This window comes from Balaenoptera physalus (genome assembly GCF_965194825.1).
Source record: "Balaenoptera physalus genome assembly, chromosome: 10".
NCBI classification, from domain to species: Eukaryota; Metazoa; Chordata; class Mammalia; order Artiodactyla; family Balaenopteridae; genus Balaenoptera; species Balaenoptera physalus.
In genome coordinates, this window is record NC_138889.1 from 12,355,180 (window position 1) to 12,382,917 (window position 27,738).

The 27,738-nt window shown below is 43.9% G+C and overlaps 1 protein-coding gene across 4 annotated transcripts in view; it reads right to left on the reverse strand.

Annotated features, from left to right (window-relative positions):
* The window catches only part of SORL1 (sortilin related receptor 1), a 160,776-nt gene that overhangs the window by 66,153 nt on the left and 66,885 nt on the right, over positions 1 to 27,738 (reverse strand). For 3 of the 4 annotated variants that reach the window (XM_082410851.1, XM_082410850.1, XM_082410853.1), the window contains exons 12-20: positions 23,973 to 24,061; positions 14,649 to 14,827; positions 12,978 to 13,164; positions 9,165 to 9,293; positions 8,231 to 8,316; positions 4,759 to 4,931; positions 3,546 to 3,677; positions 1,608 to 1,699; positions 135 to 381 (exon numbers count right to left, since the gene is read on the reverse strand). In XM_082410851.1, the coding sequence (XP_082266977.1) occupies positions 135 to 381; positions 1,608 to 1,699; positions 3,546 to 3,677; positions 4,759 to 4,931; positions 8,231 to 8,316; positions 9,165 to 9,293; positions 12,978 to 13,164; positions 14,649 to 14,827; positions 23,973 to 24,061 (1,314 nt within the window). The remainder of the gene's footprint in view (positions 1 to 134; positions 382 to 1,607; positions 1,700 to 3,545; positions 3,678 to 4,758; positions 4,932 to 8,230; positions 8,317 to 9,164; positions 9,294 to 12,977; positions 13,165 to 14,648; positions 14,828 to 23,972; positions 24,062 to 27,738) is intronic. The other variant, XM_082410852.1, reaches the window with a different exon arrangement.

Consider the following 27,738-nt stretch of genomic DNA (forward strand, 5'->3'; position numbering starts at 1 on the left):
CAATTCAGAAATGAGCTGATTTTCTAAGTTACGTAAGCATCTCTGCAGAAACCCGGAGACAGCAGGCTCTACAACTCAGTCTGCTCCTCACCTACACTGACAGGTCGCCCAGTGCTGGGACAGGTGAGGCCCACCTTAAAGACAGCAATGGCGTAGGGGTGTGGGAGGTTGTCCAGGATGACGGAGCGCTGCCGGCCGCCGAAAGTGATCCGCTCGATGCAGTCCAGGTAGGCGTCCGTCCAGTAGATCCACCGCTCGTCCACGGCAATGCCGTTGGGCCACTTCACGTCCTCCGACACAAGACGATAGGCAGCCGAACCATCCATGTTGCTCCGGTAAATGCCAGGCCTCAGGTCCCCCCAGTCGGTCCAGAACATCACCCTGGCCAAAACCGGGGCAGAGCACACATCCCATCAGAACTGGGGAAGTGGGAGCCCAAAAACTGCTCCGAAGAGACAAGAATTCAGCCACTTAGTTCGGCATTGTTATTATAATCTCTAATTCTAATACGTAAAGCCACTTAATTACTTGACCCCCAAGTTCTTTTATTGGAATTTATCTATGGATATAATCAAGTTATGCAAAGACAATGTACAAAGATGTTCATACTAGCCAAAAAACTATATATATAGGTGTGTATACACATATATATTTAGGTATATATACATGTATACACACAAAAATGTTAATCTATAAAGTGATACATTACGGTACACACAAAAGAATATTATGATGTCTAAAGAGCTACATGTGCTCACATAAAACAATCTTCAAACCATATTAAATATTTTTAAAACATGCAGAATAGTAAATATCCTATAATCCTTTCTGATACGTGTGTGTGTGTGTGTGTGTGTGTGTGTGTCTGTGTGTGTCTGTGTTTAAAGGGCATACACGTGTACATGGGTAAAAATATACTCTGAATGATAACTGTTAACCAAGAAACTGTTAACAATGATTACCCCTAGGGAATGTGAGGGTGAAGAGTTAAGAGAATGGAGGAAACAAATATTTTTCATTTCATAAACTTCTACTCTCTTTTAATATTTTTAATCAAATGCATACCTTATTTTCAGAATTTTCTTTTAAAAATCGATCTAATTCTCAATCATAAATGTTAGAAAGCCTCATCCAGAATTTCCCTTTTAGCTCTGTTTCCTTAAGTTAATAATAAATTAATAAAAAGCACCTATGCATTTCCCAAGTGCATACAAACTGCTGGTAAGAAAACACAAACTGGGGGGCAGAGAAAAGAAGCAAGGGGTTAAATGTGTGCATCACATGTTAAACTCAAGATAAAGACTCCCTACAATATCCAACCAGGCCTGACTATGTCCAGAGAGACTTTTAATACTACCTTTTGCTAGAGAAACACCCCACAGCTGTGAGACATCTGGGTGCCTGCAGAGATTCTGATGCTTGCTAATGGAAAGGGGATGGAGTTAGCCGCCCAGGATGACTACGCCATGGTTCTAAGACTTGCAGGTCATAGATTATTTCAACCACAATCATTAGAAACAAGTTTTTGTCCAGCAGTTTGCCTTTCCATGAGAATCTGTCTGTTGTAGCATTGGACACCCATGGATTTCCTTTGGGACCACACTTACCCGTCTTGGGGCACGAGGACCAGAGCCCTGGGTCGATCAAGCACAGAGGAATTGACGATCGTGAGTCGGAAGTCGCCATCTGGATTCCCCACCTGACAAAGAAAGGAGGGGAAAAGGCCAAGATGGGTCTGAGCTCCTTAAAAGACCCACATTGCAAAGTTTCCTACTTGGCTCCCGCCTACAGATGGGTCCTTTTATGGCCACCTGATTCCCCTACAGACTGACCTGGAAACCTGCCCTGATCTCCTGCCAGAATGAGTTCTTCCCTCCTCTGGCTCAGGTGACAATTCTCACACCGTGTGACAGCGGAGCCAGCGCCACCTGTGCCCCCAGTTCCGGGGACTTGATGACCTGCACGAAGTAAGTGCTCACTGTGTGTTTACTAACTCCACCCGCCTCCGGGGCTCCAAGCTCCAAAGCCACCAGTGGCTCTGCTTTGTCCACAAAACAAATTCTCAACGTCACCACCTTGCCATTTAAGAGTCTCCACAGACTCTGCTCTCTCCACATTCTCTCCTCCACACAGGCTCCTACACCTTTAGGGAGGCTGGTCTTCTCATGGTTCCCCAAGCCTGACATACCTGCTCCCGTCTGCTCCCGCCATATCCGCCCCCAGGCCCACCTCCTCTGCTGACCCTTCCGAGCCGCCTCGATCAAGGGGAAGCCACTCTTCTTGCACCATTGCACACACGGTGTTTGAGTTGTACACTGTGAGCGTGTGGACACTGAAGCTTTACCTGCACCCTTGTAGCAGAGCGCTGACCACACTCAATTAAAAAAAGGAGCGAAAGAGTAATAACAAGACCACCGATGCACCGCTCAGTGTGTGCCCGGCGCTGTGCATCTTTCCACACCCTTCTCTCAACCGCCCCGTGAGGGGAACATTCCAGTGATCCCCTCCTCGATCAGGGCTCAGCTCAGATGTCCCTTCCAAGACACTTCCTCTCCCCAGTCACACAGTCACATTGCCCCATCTGACGTTCTTTGCAGCACGTGGCACCGATAGGACGGATGGACTTATTTCTTCATGATTTTGCTTCCTCCACTAGAACCTAATCTCTCTCAGCACAGGGGCCTGTGTGTCTTGCCTCCTGCTGTATCATCATGACCTAAAACCATACCTGGCAAAAAGCGTGCCCAAAAACAGCACTTGTCAAATGACTGAGTGGATAAAGCAATCCTCATCTTACAGATGAAGAAACTGAAGCTTAGAGGGGATAAGAAACTTGCCCAAGTCACTTAGCTACTACAATAAAGACTGAACCCAGGTCTGTCTCTCGAGTTTGTGGCTTCTGTCATGCAACTTCTCCCATCTCTCTGGGTCTCTCTGCTTCTACTGTGCCTTCCAGTAAACCACAAGTCATGTCTCCCCAGTGAAATCAGTATAAAGAGGTGCAGAGGCAGCGCCCCACTGCCTCAGCAGGAACATGCAGGAGTTGAGCACGCCTAGGAGACCATGACTTCTTACCTTCCTAGTGCCCTGCGGAGCTCAGGTGCAGACAGGTGAAGTGAGGATACGAGAGCACCTACCTTACAGGGTGGCTGTGAGAAGTGAATCAAATAATTCATGCAAAGTGGTTCCAACAGGGCTCCTCATCATTAATAACAGTGATGAGGATGGCAATCATGATATTATCTTCATTATGCTAATTGATGGCATAATACTCGAGTGTGGATGTCACGGCATTATAATAACGCTACGGTATTATTATCATCATTACTGTTACTACTCTATGCTTCTGCTAGCCCAAATATAAGTATTCAGGTATCTTAATGAAATCTGTTTGACAGATTCAGGCACCCTGTTCGCACACGGGACCTCCATTCTCTGCATTTCTCAGGGACTCTCCAGAGGAATTAGACACACTGGCTCCTGCTTCTGTGTCAAATCTGGCTCACAGCCCAGGGGCTCCCCTGCTTGCGTAATTAAGGACATACCTCAATCTTTTTGAAGCCAGAATCCACCCAGTAAAGTAACTGGCTGAGGGGTTCAAAAGCCAAGGCTTCTACTGTCTCCAGGCCAGAACTGATGATCACCTCTTGCCCTGTTCTCCCGTTCAAACAGAGGCGCTGATGAGAAAGAAAGAAGAAGAAATGGTGTGAAATGTTCAGATGACCTCCAGCCAAATCAGTCCCTTCGATGGGAACCCACTTATTCAATTGGCTTGAATGGTGAGGGCGGAGATGTTTTTATATTCGTAAGTGTTCCAGATGCACGAAGCTGGTTTTTAATAAAAGCATTTCTAAAATGGATTATGGCTTCCTGTTTGAAGCAGAATAACTAAACAGAACTGAATCTTTTATATCACCTTGCATTATCATCGTGAACACCGGTCACTGAGCTGTGCTGTATCACAATAATGAGGTGGAGATGACCGAAATGCATGAGTCTGTCTGCTTTTAAAATAAACGAAACCAGACTGCTGTTATTTTTTAAATCCTGTGTCTGCTTTTTATAAAAAGTCTTTCCTCCCTCGGGAGGCTCCATCAGGTGCTATCGCTGGGATAGTAAAGGGCAGTAGTCACTGCCACCCCTCCACCAAACCTCTCGGATACCCGGGCCCTGTAAAATTTCTGTTGGGTTGGAAGTCCAGATAAAACTTGCTGGAATTGCTTTTCTAAAAGGATTAAATAGGCAATGAATAAATATCAAATAGCCCTCCTTTAAAATGCATGGGTCTGAGTGTACGGCCATCTATCTGGCCTGCATGGCGACCTTTACAGCTTACTTCCTGGTTCTTGACTGTGCTCAGAATAGCTGAAATGGATAATTACGTGAACTATGGAGAAGTCAAGTGTTACTATATCATGGCTTGGAAAGAAGGATGTTAACGAGGCAGTGGGTACGATAGGGAGGGACTAATAGTGCTACATACCGAGTCCTAAAATCTTCCCAGCAGGTAAAGGGAGACCTCACTTATAAGCAAGACTGCAGACTGGGGGCTCCCTCTGTCCTTCCTACAAGGACAGAGGTAGGTAGGGAAAGAACATACTAAAACAGAAAACTGAAAAGTGTCATCCGTTGGCCCTGAGAGGAGTTACGACTTTAAAACCTCCAATACCCATCTCCTTAGGCCACTCTGAAAGAAGCTTACCAGGGCCGGGCAGTCACGAGGCACAGCCCCCCCGAGCAGACCCAGAGTGGACGCACCTGGATGATGTCCAAGGCCAGGTCGGACCAATACAAGCAGTTGCGCTCATAGTCAAAATCCAGGGCCACCGCTGCCCGCAGGCCGGTGAGAGGCAGCTGCTCGGTGGCTCCGGAGGTCAAGTCATAGCGGTGGATGGACTTGCGCATGGCGTACAGGATGAACTCGTTCTCCTCTGCACAGACACACAAAGATGACAGGGGGCTGGACCTGGGGATGCTGAACAGGTCCTCGCACGTCTGACCCTCTTTTTTCTCACCCATAAACCTCAGAGCCACTGCACATGGCGTGGGTCAAGTGAGAACGTAGGAATCCAGACTCAGAAGGTGGGTAAAGGAATCACATTTGTGCCTTGCGCAAGTTTCTTAAACTCCCGTGAATCTCTGTTTCCTTTGCAAAGTGTCTACTTGCTACATTTTTAAAAAATCTAGATTCCCTCCAGTAATCATGCTCCAATAGCTATTCTTCAGAGCTCGGCCTAAACGTTTTGGTCACACTTGACAAAGTAATTACACAGATCAGCACATTCCTCCTCGTCACAGGACTGCATCACGTGGCATTGTAATCTTGTTGACTAGAGACCCCAAGTCGCTGAAGGCTTACAGCTAAGTTTCCTAATTCATTTACTCACCCATTCAATATTGTTCACAATGACATAGAGCAATTATATCACCCTACGATATTTTCAAAGCAATAATACATTCTTGGCCACCTACAAAATGTTTTACAACACAATCATCACAAAGATTCTATTTCTACTTAAATACTTACACAACGTACATACTATGTACCAGGCATTGTTTGATCCCAGTAACAACTGTATAATGGAAGAGCTACTATTAACTTGATTTTACAAATGAGAAAACTGAGAGCAGAGAGGTTAAGTAACCCACTCAAGGTCACACAACTAGTAAGTGGCAGAACCAAGACTTGAACTCAGATGGTCTGGAGCCAGAGTCTATGTTTTAACACCCAGTGGTGTAACACCAATGGTGCCATTTTTCAAGACATAGAAATAGAAGCGCAGAGTGCTTACGAGACTGGCTTAATGTCAGACAACTAGGAACGTGAAGAGCTGGTGCTCTATCTCTTCCACTTAGGGAACAGCCTGGAAAACATCCAGATTCTTCCAAAGGAATGGAGATGAGCAACACACCTGCATCCATATCTGAGGCATCCGTTGTGACAATATGTTGCATCTGGGACCAAGTTGCAAATCTGGATCCCTCTGCTGCATGCCTGCATGGTGACTGTGGTTGTTTTCTCTCTCTCATCCCATTCATTCAACGAGTTAACATGTCTTAGCCACCTCTGCTTTATAAAGGCTTCAATATAGATAATGCACCCCCAAAATATAAGTCTACCTACAATTTTTTACCAAAGGTAAATTTGCCTTCTTTTCCTTCAGTATTACTTCACTTCAAAAGTATCTAAGCTACCACCACATGATAACAAACCCCTCCCTTTGGTTTGCAAGAAAACCTTCCCACTGTAATTCCCAGGGGATGGAATAGTCAAGATGAAAAGTGCCGAGCTTGTAAATGACGCTGGAATCAAGGATTCTCGTGGCAGTTGCCGCGTGGGGACGCGGAGACACATTCACAGCAGCAAGCCCTTCACCCCACATCTCTCTACCATCTAGAAACCTCATTCTGTTGCTTTGGGTTTTTTTTTTTTTCTTCTTCTAACCAACTAGTGCCTTTTGAGTAGAGTCTGAGTCCTGAAACACCTGCCTTAGGATTGGGTGTAAAGGAACAGACAGCATTTTGTGTGCAATTCTTAACTTAGAAAAGAAATAGAATTCTTGGTTAATCCCAGCCATACATGAGCCCAGCCTAGAGATGTGCGTTATTATCCTAATCTCAAAGGAAGAAAAATTACTTCACTTTTAAAAATCCTTCCAGATGACCAGATTATCTCATCTTTGCAAACATATTATGGTTCCACATTAGTCCTATAAAACCATCTTTTCCTTTCTTGGTACATCCCTGCTTTCTGTTCCATGCTTTAAAAAAAAACATTTAGGAGGTGGCCTACACTACAAATGAGATTTTTCCACTTCATTCCCTATTCTATCTTCTCCTATCAGAAGAGAAAATAGCTTTCCTACCAGTTTAGACAGTTTTAAACAAACTGTTTTGTCCCTCGCTGAATTATCTTCAGAAATATTTATTACCGAAGTACCTACTCCAGCCCCTTAAGAGCTATCACTCAAACCCTGCTCACCCAAGCCCTCATCAATAACAGCTCTCGTGAGGGGACTGTCTGAATATTATCTGCTCACTTGGGGGAATCTGCTGAAGCCGTGTTCTTTTTAAGTCTCCACAGTGAGGGATGTTAATTACTCGGTAATGATGGAAGATTAAATTAAGGGACTAATGAGCTTAGCATGAAAAACACCAGGGCAAACTGGCGAGCAGTGAGCGAAGGAGAGGGCTGCTCTCCCCTGCCCGCGGAGGACAAGGCTGCTTGCTCACGCTTCCTCTGGCGCTGATGGCTCTTCCATCGGACGCCACCACCACCAGTGGAGCCAGCTCCAGTCAGCACCTTCCCCGAGAGGCATAAGCAGGAGGGAGGGCTCCACGGGAAGAGAAGCCCTACGTGAAAAAGACTAGAAACAGAGCAAAGAAAGGAAAGACGCTAAGAGATTAGCTCTTTGTTGAGGTATCATAATTTCACATCTATATTACAAATACCTCAACATGTGCCATCACCACCAAATCAACTTGAAATGTTTGGAACACATTATACCTTTATAGCATGTGCACCTGCTCCAAAAATTTCCCCCAATGAGCATGCATATGATCACCTCAAAGAATGTGAATGACGCTCATCTGCCACTTGAGTGATAGCCAAGGAAGAGCGTGAGGCTTAGAGTCTGAATTTTAGCTTTGTCACCTACCAGGTGTGTGACCTCAAATAAATTGTTTAACCCTCTCCTCTGAACACGCTTCCTCATATTAAAAAAAAAAAAAAAAAAAAAATGGAGCTAATAATAATATCTGCTTCACTGGGTAGTTCTAAGGACTAAACTGATAACGCATGGAAAAGTACATTAAAATGTGTAAAATTCCATTAAAATATTAGTCATAATTATTGTTATAAAAATTAAGATAGATCACTTAACTATTTCCCAGAAAGCCATGAGTCTCTTTCTATGACAAACAAACAGATCAAGGAACACACAGAAGGCCTAAGGGTGCCCTCAGCCTCCCAAGCCTAGAATACAACAGATGCCAAATAAATATTTTTCAATGAACAAAAGGGATGTCCCTCCGAAAATGTCTTCCATTCCTATAAAAACATAAGGTTATAAATAAATGTTGTTTGGATACCATGCTTAGGGGGAAACGGGAGCTCTGAGATGCCCATAACTTCTATTCTTTCTCTCCAGGAAGTCTGAAGAGCCGGGTGAGATCACGGGAATGCTTCAACAATGTCTCGACAAGACAAAGGGAAGAAACCACGTCTCACCTGCCAAAGGACACGGCACCAGCTCTCCTTCCAGGCGTACTTCAACATCTCCTCCACTGCAGGTGTCCCCAGAAATCTTCCGATAGCTGTCACCCCCCCCCCCCACCAAGAGCAAGAGGTCAGAAACATCAAAGAATAGTCATAAAGGAACATTTTCCCATCCATGGACAATACAGCTTATCTATTCATTTTCCTATAGCGCAAGAAGAAGGAAGTTGAATCATTCTGAATTGTTTCTGCCTGTAAATAAATTAGGCAGCCCAGACAATTTGAAGCACTGTCCCAGGCGAGAGTTTTGCATATACCGTTGACCCTTGAACAACTCCAGGGTTAGGGGCACTGACCTACCCCCCCACCACTGTAGGTAAAAATCCATGTAGTACTGCTACCTCTACCTCAAAATCAAAGGAATTCATAAATGACTCACCCAAAGGCAGGAACTCAAGTAGTCTGAATAGAATCAGGACTAGAGCCCTAGTTCTTTTGATTCTACATATTGTGATCTCTCATCGAACATAAACTTTCCCCCACCTTAACTTAAAGATCTGTACAATGAAAATACAGGTATTATATTTACTGAAGAAAATCCACATGTAAGTGGACCTTATATGCATTTCAAATGTGTACTGTTCAAGAGTCAACTGTATCTCTTCAACACAATACTCTGAAGACGTGCACTGGCTGAAGTTTATAACTTAAGAAACAACTGGAGTTGCAGAGAAGCTTACAGACTTGCATTTTTTTCCACGGGGGCTAGGGTGGGGAGACGAGTTTGCAAACATAGTAGTTTTAAATATTCCCCAAGCTACCTGAAACCTGCTACCTTGGAATTCTGGCATTCAGAGTATGAAAGGAACCCAGGTGGTCCTCTGCGCCCTCCATGCCAAGTGCAGACCCGCTGTGTCCCAGACATGGCAACCTCTGTGAGACGTACCCTCTGGTTCTCCTGTAAGCAGAACCCACAGGACAAGGCACAGGAGGGGAGTATGACTTCCCAGAAAACTCAGGATCCGGAACACAGACCTCTAATAAAAAATCTTCACTCATCTTGAAGCCGAAGTCACTGAAAAGGCAATTGGGGCTCGGTAAGGCCGCTGGTTGACGCACTTCAGGTATTTTGGGACCCTCCCTTGCGACATCCACCCTATTGCCCACCACCTGTATTGTAAGTTACTCAACGTGTCCCTTTAACGAATACTCACTATTTTACACTAATGCATTTTCAAAAGAAACTTTATAACAGAGCCGTAACTGGAAAACCATTATCATATGCCATAAATAGACAAAAACGAGACAGATCATGATGCCAAAGACAAAATAATATTGAATTTTTTTAGCTGGACCCAGTTCCCTGCCCAGAGACTCCGGGCCTGCCCTCTCTTTGTTAAAAGCAATTGGCAAATGTGAAGAATTACTAGCACCCAGTGGGACTTTCTCCTTGACATGACTGGAGGGATTAAAAGAGAAATTTAAAGGAACCGTCTTTTTTCTAAACCAAGGATTCAATGTTATTTAAGAGCATGTCCACCTACTCCCTAAAATCACCGTGGGGGCCTCCTCGTGCACTTTGGGACCTAGACCTTGAGGCCACAGACCTTCTGCAATTTGGGGACCACATCTCTTCCACACTGGCCAGCTAGCCAGGCAGAGCCCTGGGGTAGGAAGCAGGGGTCCCAGGTCTAGTCTTGGCCCTGCCCTTGTCTGCGTGAGCTGACGGCTCTAAAACAAGGCAGCTGTACTTGCCAAGGTCTGGCCCAAACCATAAACTCGTAATCCAACGGGACTTTCCATGTTGATGTGCTTTACCCAAAAGCCTTCACTTACTCTATCAAGTATAACACCTACTACAGGAAACGCATTAACAGGTACAGGGCAAAGCGGTTCGTGTACATACTACATCACAGTCTACATTTAGCACCCTGTAGAGCATTTTTCAGAAGGGAGCAGTTTTATTACTGTACCAAACACGTTCCATTCATTAAATCTGGTAAATTTTTACAGAATGGCTGCTTTAAACCTTTTGGGGGACCAGGCAGAGCATTAATTACTCCAATGGCAAGGCACTCTTCTTGGGCAGTTTTTTCAAACTATAGGTCATGACCTAGTGGGCTGTGAAAGCATATTGGAGGGTCCAGATCTGCTTCCTCCCCTCCCCGCAAAGAAATTGCAAAATTCATTGCACTTGAAAGTAAATCTTACCTCATAAAACTTCTGTTTACATAGATGTGTGTACGTGTCTACATACACAAATATGTGTAGGTACAGGATCACACTATAAAATACATTGCTTACTAGGAGTTGCAGTCAAGAGTTTGAAAACCACTCTTATTGGCAACCTGGGGGAATATAAAGATGTAAAAGAAACTACTCCTGAAATCAGGGAACATACAGGCAAGTAACTGTGCTTCCCAGGGAGGCCCGAAAGGACTCCTGGAAGTAAGTACAGCTGTCCCTCAGGAGCAGGACTAATGGAGAGACACCGGGAGCTCGCCGAGTCTCACTTCCTCTCTTCACGTCCATGTCCAGACCCTGCCCTCCCCACTGCCACAGGCCAGTGCCACCAAACCTTTCCAAGAGCCATGCAGTCAGGCTGGTTCCTTTCTAGAAGCTACAGCACACAGAGGAACTACAGGATGCCCTGAAACACACCCTTCACCATTTACATGGTCACCACCCCACAATCCCATCTGGCCCAAAGCCCAAGTCCAAGAGGGGCAGGGCAGGCCATTTCCTGGTCTCAGCCCCCAGTGGGTTTTAGCTGAGTGGGTATAGTAGACCCATGGGGACCAGGCCCCTGGCTTTTGCTTTTGGTTGTTGCTATTGCTGTTTTGGGGGGATTTTAGAGAAAAACGATGATGATTTTAGAGAAAAACGATGATGATTTTAGAGAAAAAGCATAATAGTGGTCATCAAAAACAAAAATCAAGATTTGTTAGATTTTCTCACATATTTTTCATTTTGTCTTATTTTCAAGTATTTAACGGGGGTAAAAGAGGGAGGAGAGAGGGCTCGTAATCTTTTCCACGATCAGGGCCCCCGAAGTCTCAATCCAGTCGGCAGGGATACCGCAGACCAGCAAAATCCCTCCGATTAGCATTACCATTTAGGGTTCTCTAAGGGAGGGCAGAAGGCAGCAGAGGGGCACTGAGCGGGCATCACTGGGAACATTGAACAGCTCTGCGCTTCTGCCATGAAAGCGTCTACGTTGTTATCTTAGGACCACACAGCTTTCGGAGAGGATGCTCGTTTTCAGCTGTCTAAAGCCCTGCTGCTCTGAGGGCAGCTTTGCAGAGAAGCAGCCTCGGGGTCACCTGGAGCCTGGGCGACTGCAGGGCCCCAGGACAACCAAGTCAGGACTTGCATTTTAATGAGATCCAAGATGATTCACATGCACCTTCAAGTTTCAGAAGCACTGGTCTAGGACCGGAATTGCCCGAATCTGGTTTGCTGCTTTGTAAATAAAGCTTTATCGGGTCACAGCCATGCCCATTCATCTAGGCGGCAATCTCGATACATAGGCAGAGCTGAGTAGCTGCAACGGAGACCACATGGCCTGCAAAGCCTAAAACGTTTACTCTATGGCCCTGTTCCCACCTCTGGACTAGAACACACCCGAGGTTTCTGGCTTCAGTCAAGATAAGTGTGGTTTCCCAAAGCAACCTTTGGTTTCTTTATGCTTCGGCAACCACTGAAAAATTAGTTATGTGCTTATGATCAGTGCCCACGCTCTACTGAGAGCCCTGCAAATCTGGAATGATTTCACGTTGGATCACAGACTTGGGGGATTGTCTACGGGCTCTGAGACCCTATGTCTCTACTGCTAGCATCATCTTCCTAAAGCTAAGCTCTGTTCTGGTCATTAACTCTCCTCAAAAACCTCCAAAGACACCCTCCTGCTTACAGAATATGGTCCACGCCCGAGTCTCCACCCCACCGTATTCTCTCTCTTTCCAGCCTCATCTCCACTCACTGACCCCCAGTCATACACCCAACAAGGCATCCAAACTAAACCACCAACTACACTTTCCTGTTTCCACACCTTCACGCTGCCGCTGCATCTTCCCAGAACGCTCCAGTCACGTATCCAGATGCTTCTTCCTTAAAGCCCATCTCAAACAGTGTTGCTTCCAGAGATTTCCTGATTCCCCAGCAGCAAATCACAGTCTCCTCTTTCCTATCAATAATCCCAGTAAAAGCACCCGTTCCTCCTCCAAGGTACCTGCATCTTCCCGTCTCCTGTTACAATGATTTGTGTGCATGTCACTTCTTCCACAATGTCAAGCAGTGCCTTGGATATTTTACTCAAGGACTAATGAATATACAAATATATATATATATAAATATATATAAAACACTAACCCCCCGCTCGTTTCAGATAAAGAAACAAATTCCCTCTAGAATAGGGCTCCTAACGAAAAGGAGTTATCTACAATCGAACCTTCAGCGTGTTCCTTTCTTGGGTTGCCCTCGTAGAAACAAATCCCAGAGTGATCTATTCCTGCATAAATCACTGCAACTTGCCTGGGTGTCACACCTCCACCATATCACACGGCTATAACAACGAAATGGAATAACCTACATAAACAGTGCCTAGCACAGTTCCGGGCTCATAAGAGATGCTTAATAAATATTTGTTTCCTATGATTCCCTCCCTTTCTTCAGGGGAAGGGACCACGCCCTAGTCTGTTTCCCACACCGGTGAGTGACCAGAATAGAACTCAGTCCCTGGCATGGAGGTAGAACCCACCATTCATAGTCCTGTCGGGTACAGGAGCAGTTGGACAGGACCACCGGCCGGTCGAAGTCTTCTCCGTTAAAGCACGTGGCGTGGGGGATCCTTCGTTTGAAAACAGTCTTGTGCCCTAGCAGACACTCACTGCCCCGCTCATCAGACGGGGACCACAGCTTGTAGTCGTTCTCTGTGCAGGGGACCCCTGAGGAGGAGGAAATGCAGCATTACAGGCAGACCCACGCAGGGTTTCCTGCCCTGCCCGCCCCGCAGCCCAGCCACCCACTTCCCGTGCCTCCCATTACTGCCCAGCGGGTGTGCAGGCCTCCGGAGCCAGCCCGCCCCTCTAATCAGCTGGCTCTGAGGCCGGGCAGCAGCCCCCTGGTGTCCCCTGAAACATGGACATCCATCTGAGAAAGCTGGGAAGAAGCAAGCATCTTTGGTGCTCGCTGTCTACACTTCTGAAAGATTTTAGCAGATTCTGCAGTTTCCTTTAGAAATAGGTGCCTAGAGGCATTTATCTCCAGAGAGTTAGGTAGAGGCTGAATCCCTGAGAGATGGTATCACTCAGGAGTACTGTCCCCTGCCTGCTTGCCAAGGCAGCGTGGACGCATCTGGTAGTATGGCCCATGAGCAAGAGAATTCGCTGTCACTGCTCGGAAGGTATGGGATCTTCATGAAAGGAGGCTGAGAATTGGTCAGACAACCTGGATAGTCACACCATCTACCCACATCCACTCGAAATTTAAGTAGAGTGGTTTCTACAGGAATTCCAAAGTACACCAATGTCTGTACTGGTAGTTTATGTCTTTTTCATATGTGTGTCTTTGGTCAGGTTAAATGCTGCCTGAAATTGATGAACTACTGTCAACTCAACACCATTCCAATCAGCAAGCATTCATTAAACCCTTACTGACAATAAGGTTATCAGGCCGTCCAGTGGGTAGAATATAAATATGCACAGGGCAGGTTCTTGTGTCTAAAGATCTATGATCTAGTTGATGGGAGAGGACACACCCAGAGTGACAGACACAAATTTGTAATCCAAGGTGTGATGAGTACATGCACGCTAGGGACACAGAGAAGAGGGGAGCGACCTTTTGGTTGGGATTAGCAGTCAAGTGCATTGGATCCTGATCCATGAGAAGGACTTCAACGAGTGGAAACTGAACCCAAGGGGCCTTCCAGGCAGCTGGAATAACGTCAGCCAAGGCAGAGAAGTTGCAGAGGGCAGGGTTACGTGGGGGTGAGGAAGGAAGAAGTACGACGAGGAGGTTCACTCTCACTCACCCAGGTCCTGGGTCTGGGCTAGCAGATGGTGACGAGACCCCAGACAGCTCTGAGAGGACCCTGCATCACTCACTAGGAGTAGTTACCCACTGAATTGGCCAAACTGGAACTGCTAATTTGGAAGAACGTTTTCCAAGCATTCATTCATCCACATGTTCAGCACACATATACGTAAACCTGCCCTGTGCCCGTGACCGCACAGGAAATGAGGATACAAAAGACAACACGTGGCCCTATTAACAGCTGCCCGAGCAACTGCCTCTGAATCTCTCATTCACTTACTGCATACGTGCCCATCTTCTTCAATGGATCACAAACTCTTCCCAGGGCACAGTATCTACGCTGATGCTTTGGTCAATAGGTATTTCCATGCAAAGGGCCGAGGAGGCAGCAGCTTACCCAAGGCATCCGTGGCATTGACCTGGAGGATCAGCCAGCTGTGGATGTTCTCTTTGTTGGAGCCAAAGATGGTGAAGACAGTGCTCTTCTCGCCAGGCTCCGTGAGGAGCCCGTACACAAACACCGGCTTCTCGGAGAAGACGAATGTTTTCCAGGTCTCCCCTTCGTTGGTGCTGTACCTGCCCAGATGCAAGTAAAAGGATCCTTGCGGTTAAAGTCTCCGGGGCAGAGCTTGGTTTCCAGATAACATTCGTCTGTAAGAGGAACCAGGGCTCCTTGGAGAAGTGGCTGATCCTGGGCTAAAGCCGGGCAAGTTTAAGGTTGTGCCAGAAAGGGGGGAAGTGCTCACAGATGGATGCCGATGACCCAAAAGGACATGGGAGCCACCCTGATGGGGCTCCAACTGGCCAGTCTGGGAAAGTATGAACTTAACAAAGAGAAATGATGGTAACAGATAATACACTGAATGAAAATAGGGCATGGGTCTCTAAATGATACCAAAAGGGAAGAGAAAGGGAAGAGGGATTTTTTTTTTTTTATTATACTACAGTGCTACCTAATAAATGTTGAAAACAATGACGGAATGAGAAAAGTGACTGTACTCTAACCCCCCACTGTAACAACCGAGTCAGACAAGAGGACCAGAGTGTTCACACGGTCTAAAGATATCAACTCACACTCACTGCAAAGGGGGAAATGTAATTTACAGCGGACAATCTGAGTTACAACCCGTGGCAAACTTAGCATCACTCACAGTGGTTCAACCTGACATCGTGTACCTCCTGGATAAAGCACTGAAGATACCACATCATCTAGGCACCACTATTCCATGCGATTGGACAAATTCAGAATGTGGAACTTTCTACATGACAACTGGTCTGGATTCTTCAAAACATCAAGGCCATGAAAAACCAACCAACCAAAGAGGCAGAGGGCTTGTTATAGAGTAAAAGAGACTGAAGAGGTATAATAACCAAATGCGATATGTAAACATGGACTGAATCCTGGATTAGAAAAAAAAACAGCAGCTACAAATAGTAAAGGACAACTGAGAAAATATAATAGTCTGTAAGTAATACTGAGTTCATGATCATTTTCTTGGGTGTGATAATGGCATTCTGATTGTGTAGGAAAATACCCTTACTTCCTGGAGATACGTATATGTTTAAGTATTTAGCTATAAAGGGGCACAATAGCTGCAACTTTCTTTCAAATGATTCCCAAAAAAAAGGGTGGCTGGACAGATAGATGGATGGCTGGATGGATGGATGGATAGAAAGATGACAGACAGGATAAATAGATGGCAAAAGCAGAGCAAACGGACAAAATGTTAACAATTGGTGATTGTTATGGGAGCTATAGGGGAGGTTACATGAGTAATTTTTATACAATTTTTCCAACTTTTCCCATAGTCTTAAAAATTAAAAAGTTGGAGGAAAGTGTGTCCTGAGAAAAGTCTCCAAGACAGACTACATCAGAACGAGAGAGCAAGCCCATGAAAAAAAAAAAAAGCAGCACTGAAGTAACTGTACTGATTTCAAATTATCTTTTGTATTGAAGAGGAGAAGGAGGAGAAGGCGAGGAAAGTGTGCCTGATATTTGCTTCATCACCCAGTAAGCTGGTGAGATGCTCACCACGAGAAACCACTCAATTAAGAGGGGGTTCATTAGGGTCACAGAGCTACTGGGTCTCTCGAATACAAATTATATACAAAACTTTTCTTTCACTTTTCCCATGTTTTTGAGATATCAGTTTTACTCACTCAGGATCTTAATACTTGATGTAATTCTTTTTACAACATCATTCAATCCAAACACTTCCTCTTGTCTTGAGATTACTAAAATTGGTACTTCTGTAAGAAGTGCTATGGGTTAAACCTAGTGGTGGGGCTACAGGGCAATGGGGACTAAGCAATCTCCTCCACAGATCTTCCTAAGAGGAGAAATTCTCTTCTGGCTGATATGCTTTTAGTTTAAGCTAACTCTGAAGCAGATACGGGGATAAGGTAACTCATTCAATCTCTTTCTTGTAGCAGGGTGATGAGCTAAAGGCTTAGCGCCATCTTTAAAGCAAACTGAACCAGCAGAGTCAGCCTATTAACTAGACATGATGGGAGCTATCCGTGTGATAATGCCAGAAGTCTGTCTATTTGCACATTGCCTAGGTAATTCTACTTAAAAGCTCCTCGAACCCAAGAGAACCTCAGGAAATGAATCATCCCATTTCTTGAGAAGTTCCCAGCAGACTCTGACCATAACATATTAACGAGACTAAAAAGCAGGTGCATGGCTGAGTACAGCCCTGAACCTAAGAATAAACTGTGCATTTAAAAAACAGTGCTTTTTCAAAATTTTGGAGACATGGTAGCCACATTATCAACTGCCAACAGTTAAGGGAACATCTGTTCTGGACCGAATTCTGACCTCCAAAGGAGAACTTGTGCTGGTGAAGTGAAAGTGACAAGAACCTTGCAAGAAAACAAACCAAGCCATCTTTATATGCCTAATAGTCGTGAAAGAGGACGTAGGGCCCCAGCCCTTAGGAACGGAGAATTCAAAATGTTCAAGCAGAAGTATAGACATAATCTCATGGCCAAAGCTCTCAAGAAGATGGGACTATAATATAATAATAACATAATACAACCAAAGATACACTAAATAAGTGAAGCAGTGGTAGACACTGAATTTAAAACACCAATGTGTGGCTGGAGAGAAAGGTCCTTGATGAGCTCAGACTTTTAAAAAAACATATTCAAGATGAGCAAAGAGTCATATTAACCAAGGGCAAAAACTTACAGAGCAGTAGCGATCTGCTAATTAATTCTAGCTGTCATTCTTACAGCTAGTAATCTGCAGAAACAGTGGCCAAACTCCTCAAACTCAAAATAAGTCAAGGATTATGCTTCAAATTACCAAAATAATTGGGAGATCAGTGTGGGCAGTGAGGCGTGGGTTGGTTACCCAGCAAGTTCTGTAAAGAATGAGAAATGGAATAGGCTCATCCACCTGATGGTTAATGGTATAAACAGGAAAGACAGAAAAAGAGGCAGAAGTAGTTAGTCAATTTCTATTTCGGTTCTGTCTTTATTAAAGAGAATGATCTTCAAACTGGACAAAGCAGAAAAAAACACAGAAGTCAAAGGAAAATGAATGCAAAATAAAGCACATTCTAGGGAACGGAAAGATTTAAAGGTATGATTGCAGAGCTCCTTTTAATAATCTCTAAAAGAACCACGAGAACAGATAAAGATCTCAAGACTAGATGAGAAAAAGTAGCTTTATTTCCCTTAAGAAGAAAAAGTTGTTTCAAGAATGGAGTATGAAAAAGTTGATTGGAGAGAACTTACACGAAGGAAGTCGGAGCTGGGAGCTCAAATTGTTTCACACACAAGTCACAATAAATGAATCCCGTTTCCTTTTCTCAGGGTAACTCTTGATTTCAGAACAGGGTAATGATATAGGGCAAAAAAAAAAACTGTATTAGGGTTTTTATTAACAGAAATTGAGTGTCTAGGATCATGCTGGTATCAACGCCAATGTGACGCATGTTTCAGGCTGCTGGGGATAGATCTGGGCTCCACATCTTAAAGCTCTGACGTTGTAAGGAGGGCCCAAAGGAGAAGCTAGAGGGTGTAGATTCAGGATCCTACAGCACAGGAGGGAAGGAACGGGGGCTGTTTGCCATGGAATAGGAGATGCTCTCAAGAGGAGAGGGAGGGGGTCCTCATGCATCTGAAAGGCTTTCAGGCAGAAGAGAAAATATCTGTTGGATGTATCTCCTGGAAGCTGAGCCCGCTGCATAGCAACGGGAGTGAGGAGAATTTGGGCTCTCTCTGACCTGAGAACTTTCATTCATAAAGGAATGCCTGAATAAATACTAAGTGCATGAACAAATGAACAACAAATAGTCCAAAGTGAAATGGAAGCTCCTTTTGATTTGGCAGAGTCCCCATCACTAGAATTATTTAAGCAAAGACTTGGGTGATCATCCATCACAGATGACAGAGAGAAAATTCCTGCAACGGGCAGTGGAAGACAGAACCAGATGATGTAACATGTCCAGATCCCTGCTGGGGATCTCCCCGTGGACATCCCACAGCCACTTCAGTTCAACTTGTCCACATCTGCACTCATCCTATGGCCCTTCAGGCCAACTCCTTTTCCTCTGCTTTTCTATGAGTGATACGATCACCTTGCCCTGTCACCCCCCCCCCATCCCTCCTGACACCGTCTAGTCAAAAAGCAAGTCCTGAACACTTAGTCCTCAAAATGCTTGGTCCCCACCTAAGCAGCACCTCTCACCTCCAGTCTTGGTCCTTTTAAATTCATGCTCCTCAACTTGCCAGAGCCATCTTTCTACACTAGCCGTGTCATTCCCCTATTTTTTAAACCCTCAGAGGGACCCTGTCATTTCAAAAGCAAAGTCTAATGTCTCTGGTGTGGCGTGTAAGGTCCTCAGGGGACCTGGCCCCTGACCACACAGCTACTGCAAGCCTCATTCCTCACCCCCCACCACCCTGAGATTTACATTCTGTCAATACTAAAGAGCTGCACCTTGCACTCTGATTCATGCTGGTCTCTGCTCAAGCTCTTTCTAAACCTGGCGTGGCATTCCAACATTGCTTTTTACCCTTGAAGTCTCAGCTCAAGTTTCCTCTCCTCCCAGAAGCCTTCTCCTGTCTCCCAGATAGCATTACTGGCCCTCCTTCTGTGGCCGCCCCGCACCCTGTGCTCACCTCTATCTTACACCTGTAACGGAGCAGGACCCTATGGGACAGACCCCTCCCCTAGGTCCTCTGCTATAGCTCCTCTCTGACATACCTAGATAACAGTAATATGATGCACATTTCCTGAGTTGTTTTATAGATGCTAAAACCACCACCAACTGGAAGACGTTAACTACTTGATGACCATGAGCACGTAGCCTACTGGAGCCTAAGGATTGATAATGTTAACCCCTGTGGTACCATCCTGTTACCTCATCATCAACCAATCAGAGAACTGTGCAGAGCTGATCACATACCCTGCGACGCCCCTCCCTCACCTGGCCTTTAAAAATGCTTTGCTAAAACCCATCAGGGAGTTCGGGCTTTTTGAGCACTAGCTGTCCTGGACTCCTTGATTCATGCCTTACAATAAACGCTGCACTTTCCTTCACCACAACCCGGTGTCAGTAGATGGGCAAGTGGACCCAAGTTTGGTTCAGTAACATACCTACTGTATTTAAATGACCTGATTTTGCGAGCATCTTCTACTAGGGCTGCCGTTCATCAGGAATAAGACCTCATACTTTTCTGCCCCTGGCACACAGAGGGGCATTAATTAATGCTTTTTTGTTAAAGGAAATTAAATGAACTGCACTGTATTTTCTTTTTTTTTCTAACCCCATCTCTCAGTTTCTCAACAGTTAAAGGTTGATAAGAATACCTGTTCCTCTATAACTCACAGGGCCAAAAACACCACACGGGGGTGAGAACGAAGTGGGGGCGGGGCTGGCTCTCTCTGCAACCATCCAGGTAAGTTACTAGGAGAGGAGGTTCCGCAGCCACGAGGACAAGTTAACCACCATCTCCCACGTTCCAGAACTGTGAAGCTGCTTCCAGAACTCAGATCCAGAAAAGACAGCTGCTCTGCTGGGTCTAGTCTTCGCAGTGGCTTTTCAGGACTCCCCAGAGGGAAGCCCTATGAAATCTGAAATCTCCTACGAGGAAAGATGCTTTGGGGAAAGTCCAAGGTATTATTAGTAACTACCAATATCATTATGCTGACAGGCAAACCACGAGGAAGAAACGGAAACTGATCTCATCCCTCACTATCAAGCCAACAAGCTTGGGTTTGGGTCCGTTTTTGGTCAGAGTGCGAAAACACAACAGCCCCTTCTCTGAAAAACACTGATTCTACACAAGAATGACCTGCATCCCCTGAGCAGGTTCACGGTGACAGCATGCTGAACGAAGGGGTAAGTCACTCCCAGAAGAGGTTTCTTGTTTATTCATTTCACACATGTAGAAAACAGGAGCAAAACAAAGCGTTCCACTTCTTACTCTCAATTTCAATTAACAGCAACAAAGAAAACAGCCTCAGTGGAGAATCAGGGCAGAAGCTGAAACACGTAATCATGAACTCTTAGTTAAATATGCTAATCAGGGAGAGAAAGACATGAATTATTTAAAAGAACAACCAGGGACTTCCCTGGTGGCGCAGCGGTTGAGAATCCGCCTGCCAATGCAGGGGACAGGGGTTCGAGCCCTGGTCCGGGAAGATCCCACATGCCACAGAGCAACTAAGCCCATGAGCCACAACTACTGAGCCTGTGCTCTAGAGCCCGTGAGCCACAACTACTGAAGCCCGCGTGCCTAGAGCCCATGCTCTGCAGCCTACAACAAAGAATAGCCCCTGCTTGCCACAACTAGAGAAAGCCCGCACGCAGCAACGAAGACCCAATGCAGCCTAAATAAATAAATAATTTTTTTTAAAAAAAGAAAAAGAACAACCAAAAAAAAAAACACCCTAAAACTTAACTCTTATGTTAAGCAATGTTCCACCCTCTGTCCCCACTAAACCTCTCACTAGGGTTACTGTTGTTACGGCTTCCTCCCTAAGGCTGGATAAGCTTTGTGTCGGAAAGCTCTTCCCCCGGCCTCTCCTTCCAGCTGGCTCAGAAACATCTCAGAGCCACAGTGGGGCTGGACAGCTCCCAAAGGATGCCTCATTCACCTCTGCATCCTCGGTTCCTAGAACAACATCTGGCTCCTTGTGGATATTCAACAAATGTTTGCGTAATTGACCTGAAATGATGCTTAACAGAAATATGTTCCATTTCCATCCAGCGTGGACCTGAACTCTTGAAAGTCACATTCTCACCAGATTGCACACATCCGGGGACCCCTACTCACGTTTGAGCTCCAGGGACTATCATTTACAACAGAGCATAACGGAAGTGCCCCCACCCCCGGGGACTGTGCGATTGCCACGCTACCCCATCCTTTCCAGTTTTATAAACCAGGAAAAAAATAAGCAATCTTGGAAGACTAAGTGTGCATGACCTATTTATTTGAACAATCAAATATTTACTAAGTGCCTGCTAGCCTGCATAGAATAGAAATCCTTGTCTACAAAGACTTTGTTAATGAGTTGAGGAAACCAGGCATATAATGAAAAGGTAACTCACAAAAGGAGGCAGCATGCGATGAATGCCAAATCAATGAGACAGCCGCCAATAAATACTATGAGACTCAAAGGAGGGAGCCATGGCCATGGCTGGGGAGACCAGACTTAGATGTGTCTGAAGTCCTAGACCAGCAATAGAAATCCAGGTGAGTCAGAAGCAGCCTTCACTCATGTGGTTTAAGGATCTGAACTAATTACAATATTTATTTCCTGCTTCTCTTCTGATGAAGCTGATAGCACACAGGTCAAGAGCAGAGCAGCAGGAGAAGCAAGAAAAAAAAAAAAAACAACTCTGTGAGCAATATACAAATGCCAGGTGGCTAGACTACACAGATTTTGGGTAAGCTCAGACTGATATTTGGGACACACGCACCTGTCAATAGGAGGCCTGAACATATTCTCATATTTGCAAATGTTTTATTTGAACCATACCTACAGACACCTCCACATGACCTGTGCAAATAGAGGGATGCTAGAGGGTCCATATCCTTAAAGTCTACCACCCCAAAATCATTGTTCAATGTCTGCCGAGGGCACTGTGATTTTCTGGCAGCAGGTCTATTTTCCTGATCATGTTTTCCTGCAGCTAGCTAGCAATGACTCTGTGTTCCCCGAGCACATATGCACCGACAGATGGTGTAAGAGGACCAGAATCACATTAACTACTCCAGAGAAGCCAGCTTGGAATGCAAATGTAATCTGGAGGAGAGTTTAACAGGGAAAATCAGGAACTGTCTCTGCAGTCTGACTGCCACACAGAATGAAATGTATTCCTAGGGAGCCAGACTACGTCCCCTACCGTACTTCTCAAGGAGCGTCCCGAACATCACATTGTGTACTTGTGTATCTCACCACTAGAGGATGGACTCCTTGACAGTGAAGGAAAACATCCTATGTCTCTTTAGATACACATCACCAGGCACCATCAGTGCTTGCGAGATGTGTGAGATTGGAATTAATAAATTAATGGATAAATAAATGACGACACGAATGTGGGAAGCATGTACCCTGTGACTGTCCTCATTTGAGCAAACGTCAATCTGAATGGGGACACAGTCTGTTGCGTACAAACAGGACTTCTTCTGACTCCTGGCTCTAAAGCAGCCGCTGACCAGAGCTGCACAGACCAGAGACCAGCCAGGTGGAGCGCAGAACACCGGGATTTTGCTTCTCTCTGCTTCTTGGAGGCCAGGTCGCTCAGCACATGTCCAATTAACCACAGGGGAAACCAGCTAAGAGCTCTTTTTTCAAACCACCCACCTCTCTCTCTTGCTGCTGGCCCTGTTTCTAAAAGGAGCCAAGGAAAAGAAAGCTTTCTCCCTTGCATTAAACAAGATGATTATAGGAGCCCTCTCCCCCTCCTTTAGCAATCTGTCTCATGGGTTCAGCCCAAAAACAAGGAGAAGTGAGAGATAGTCTGTCCCGACCGAATGTTAACAAAATTAACTTCTGTCCTAACTCAGACAAAAGTAATGAAAGAATTGGTTCTGATAAAATCAGACTCAAGAAAGCAGAGGTTACTAACTGTTGACATTTTTGCTTTTCAGAGGAATGTACTGCAAAGAGTACAGAACGTAATTTAAAGACCTGAGTGCTAGTCTTGTCTGTTATTAACAAAGGGGAGGATCTTGGGCAAGTTACTTTACCTTTCTGAGCCTCAGTTTTCTCATCTAGAAAATGAAGTCATTAACCCCAAATGTCCTTTCCAGGTCTATCTGCAAGAACCCCAAAACCAAAGGTATCACAGTAAAAGTCACTTGGCTATCAAGTAATATGTATTCTGAAATTACTACTCACGTATCATTATTATTTATTATTATTCTTACTCATTCTATGAGTAATTCTGTGTGTCACATACAAAGCAAAGAAAGACAAGTTGAAGAGCCTCTAGTTAATTTTTAAGTCATTATTAATTTATATTTATATAGAGTTGTGCTTTTTCAAATCAGTAAAATTATTTCATTTGCTCCTCTCTGAGATAGGAAGGGCAGATTATCATTCCCACTTAATAAACAAGAAAAATTTAAGTAATTTCCCAAGGCACAAATTGTGCTGTCAATAACCTAGTGCTACAGAGATAATCCACTTATAATCACAGAGTTAAATTTCTGGGAGAACAGTGTGATGTTAAAAAGCTTCATCAGAGACACTTACTTCAGCTCATTGGTTTCCATGCCTTGGGCGATGGCCATGATGATCCCGCCATGGTCTCCCCATGTGTAGTAGTGAGGTCCAGGAAGAGCCTGAAGAGAGAGAGCCAGTGCCGATGTCACTGCCATGGAGATGGCCGGGCATAAGTGGTACACACCACACACACACGTGAACACACACTCAGGCACACACATGCACACACACAGCAGGGATATCAACCACCTGAATACGATTTTTCCGTTTCCAGAGCACTTATCTCATCTGATCCACACAACCCTGGGGCTGGGCAGACCAAGTTCTCACGTCCCAATATTTTTTTGTCAAATGAAGAAACTGGAGTTCCTATTAAAGTGGGAGATTGTAAACTGCAGAGGCAGGGGTCAAACCCACATCTCTGATCCTCACCAAGCACCTATTAAAAATTAACCAACTAGAGTTCTGGTTTGACTGTGACAGTATAAGCTCACTACAGCCCATCCTTCTTGTTAATTACAACTAAAAAATTTGGACAAAATATTCAATACAAAAAGACAGCTACCCAAGGATGCTGAAAAGTAAACAAAATAAGGCAGCTTATGAAGGGGATTTAAAACCTGGAGAAACTACCCAAACAATTGGGGCTTCCTGGTACACCTGTGCCCTGAGGGAATGCCCCAGTCTAGAATACGTTAGTCCCAGCCAGGCAGCTAAACCTTCAATGGAAACTTTCTGCCTAAGGAGTCAGGAAAAGAAGCCCCTGCATGATGGAGAGAATGTAGATGGAATCCCAGAGGGGAGAGCATGAGGAAGTAAACCCTCTAATTCTGTGGATGGACTCACATATGTTTCAGCCTAACCCCTAAACTGTATGTTCGTGGAACAGACCCAAACTAGCAGAGAAAAGACTTAGCAATCTGAACTGAGATCTCCAAAGAATGCAAGACAGAAGTTACAGTCGTTACAGTCCGAATCTGCACAGGTTCATTACATGCTAAAAAAAAACAGCAACATCCTCCAGAAGATTTCATGTCATGTCTGGGATGCAATCCAAAATTACTCAACATACAAATGGATCGGTAAAAAGTCTCCAATTCTCCAGGGAAAAGACAATCAATGGGTGCCAACTGCAAGATGATCCAAACGCTGAAATTACCAAAGACTTTAAAACAGTTCTTATAACTGTGTTCCATGAGGTAAAGGAAAACACACCTGAAATGAGCAAAAGACAAGAATTCTTCCCAGAGAAGTGGAAACTATTTTTTTTAAAGGAATGAATTCTAGAACAGGAAAATAAAATATTTGAAATAGGAAAGTCACTGGTGGGCTCAATGACAGAATAGAAATGACAAAGGAATTAGTGAATTTAAAGATGAATACAGAACAGTAGAAATGATCTATTCTGGGACTTCCCTGGTGGTCCAGTAGTTAAGAATCCACCTTCCAATGCAGGGGACACGGGTTCAATCCCTGGTTGGGGAATTAAGATCCTACATGCCGCAGGACAACTAAGCCCGCGTGCCACAACTAGAGAGCCTGTGTGCTGCAACTACAGAGCCCACACGCTCTGGAGCCTGCATGCCACAACTAGAGAGAAGCCTGTGCACCGCAACGAAGAGCGCTCACATCTCAACAAAAGATCTCACGTGCCACAACTAAGACCCAACACAGCCAAAAATAAATAAATAAATAAATATTTTTTTAAAAAAATGATCTATTCTAAAGAACATACAGAATAAAAGACTTAAAGGAAAAAAGCCCCAAGAAACTGTGGGACAATAACAAAAGGTCTATGTATAATTGGAGGCCAAGATGAACAAGAGAAAGGGACTGAAGCAGAAAAAATATTTGAAAAAATAATGGCTGAAAATTTCCCAAATTTGGTGAAAAAGATAAATTTATAGATTCAAGAGATCGGTGTCCCCAAAAACAATCATCACAAAGAAAACCACACCTAGAGACATCAGAACAAAACTGCTGAAAACCAAAGATAAGGAAAAAATATCGAAGTATCTTAAGGAAAATGACACAATACATACAAGAAAATGGTAACAAATGATTATAGATTTCCCATCGGAAGGTAGCACATCTTTAAGGTATAGACACACCTTGGAGATATTGTGGTTCAAACCACCACAATAAAGCAAATACCAAAATGAAGTGAATCATATGAATTTTTTGATTTCTCAGTGCTTATGAAAGTTATGTTTGCACTATCCTGTAGTCTATTAAGTGTGCAATAGCATTATGTCTAAATAAAACAATGTACATACCTTAATTAAAAGTGCTTTATTGCTATTAAAGAAAAAGCTAAGCATCATCTGAGCCTCCAGCAAGTCACAGTAGTAACATCAAAGATCACTGAACATATATCACCATAGCAAATATAATAATAATAATGAAAAAGTTTGAAATATTGTAAGAATCACTAAAACGTGACACAGACACAAAGCAAGCAAATGCTGTTGGAAAAATGGCACCAATGGACATGCTCGATGCAGGGTTGCCACAAACCTTCAATTTGTAAAAAATACAGTATCTACAAAGCACAATAAAATGAGGTATGCCTCTATGGAAAGAAAATTACTATCAATCCAGCATACAATATCAAACAAACACATCCCCCAGGAATGAAGGTGAATTACCGAGATTCTCAAATGAAGGAAAATCAAGAAAAGGAAAACCAAGAGAACACATAGCTAGTAGATCTGCTCCACAACAAATGCTAAAGGCATATCATCAGGCTGCTGTGAAATTTACTGAGGGAAACAGGGATCTTCAGGAAGGAAGGAAGAGCAAGGGAAATGGTAAATATCTGGGTGAATATAAAAGACTGCTTTTCCTCTTAAGCTCTTTAAAATCCATATGATGATTAAAGCAAAAACAAAGACATTGCTGAGTTTTTCAATATGTGTCAATGTGATAAAAAATGAAAACAAAAAAGTTGGGAGAAGAGAAAAGGGATTTATTTGGTTGCAAGGTTTCTAAATTTTATGTTAAGTGTAATATTATGTTAAATGCAGTATCAATTCAAAAAAGACTATGAAAGATTAAATATATATGCTGTAATCCTTAGAGCAACCACTAAAAAAATAATAATACTACAAAGAAATAAAATCAAAAAGAGAATATTTAAATAAAAATGGAATACTAAAAATACCTAAATAATACAAAAGGAGGCCATAAAGAAGGAACAGAATTTTAAAAAATGAAATTTAAATAAACAAACAAATACATAAAATATTAAACCTAAATCCAACCATATCAATAATTATATTAAATGTTAATGGTCTAAGCATTTAGTTAAAAAGCAGAGCTTATCAGAATAAATTAAAAAGACCCTCACTATATGCTGCCTATAAGAAACACTTCAATGTAAAGACACAGACGGGTAGAAAGTAAACGGATAGTACAAGATATATTATCCAAACAGTAAACATAAGACGGTTAAAGCGACTTTCAATATCAGATAAAAAAGACTTCAAGACAAAGGGTTTTACCATAGATAAAAAGGAATATTCCATAACGATAAAAGGGACAATAAATCAGAAAAAATAATTATAAATATGTACATAATAACAGAGCGTAAAAATACATGAAGCAATATTGATAGGATTTAAAGGAAAAAAAGACAATTCCACAATCATAGCTGGAGATTTTACCACCAACAATTTACAGAACTGCAATATATAGCAATTTATGGAACTAGCCCCCCCCCAAACTGCAATATATAGCAATTTATAGAACTAGCCCCGAAGTATGTAGAAGGTCTGAACAAGTATCAACCGCCTTC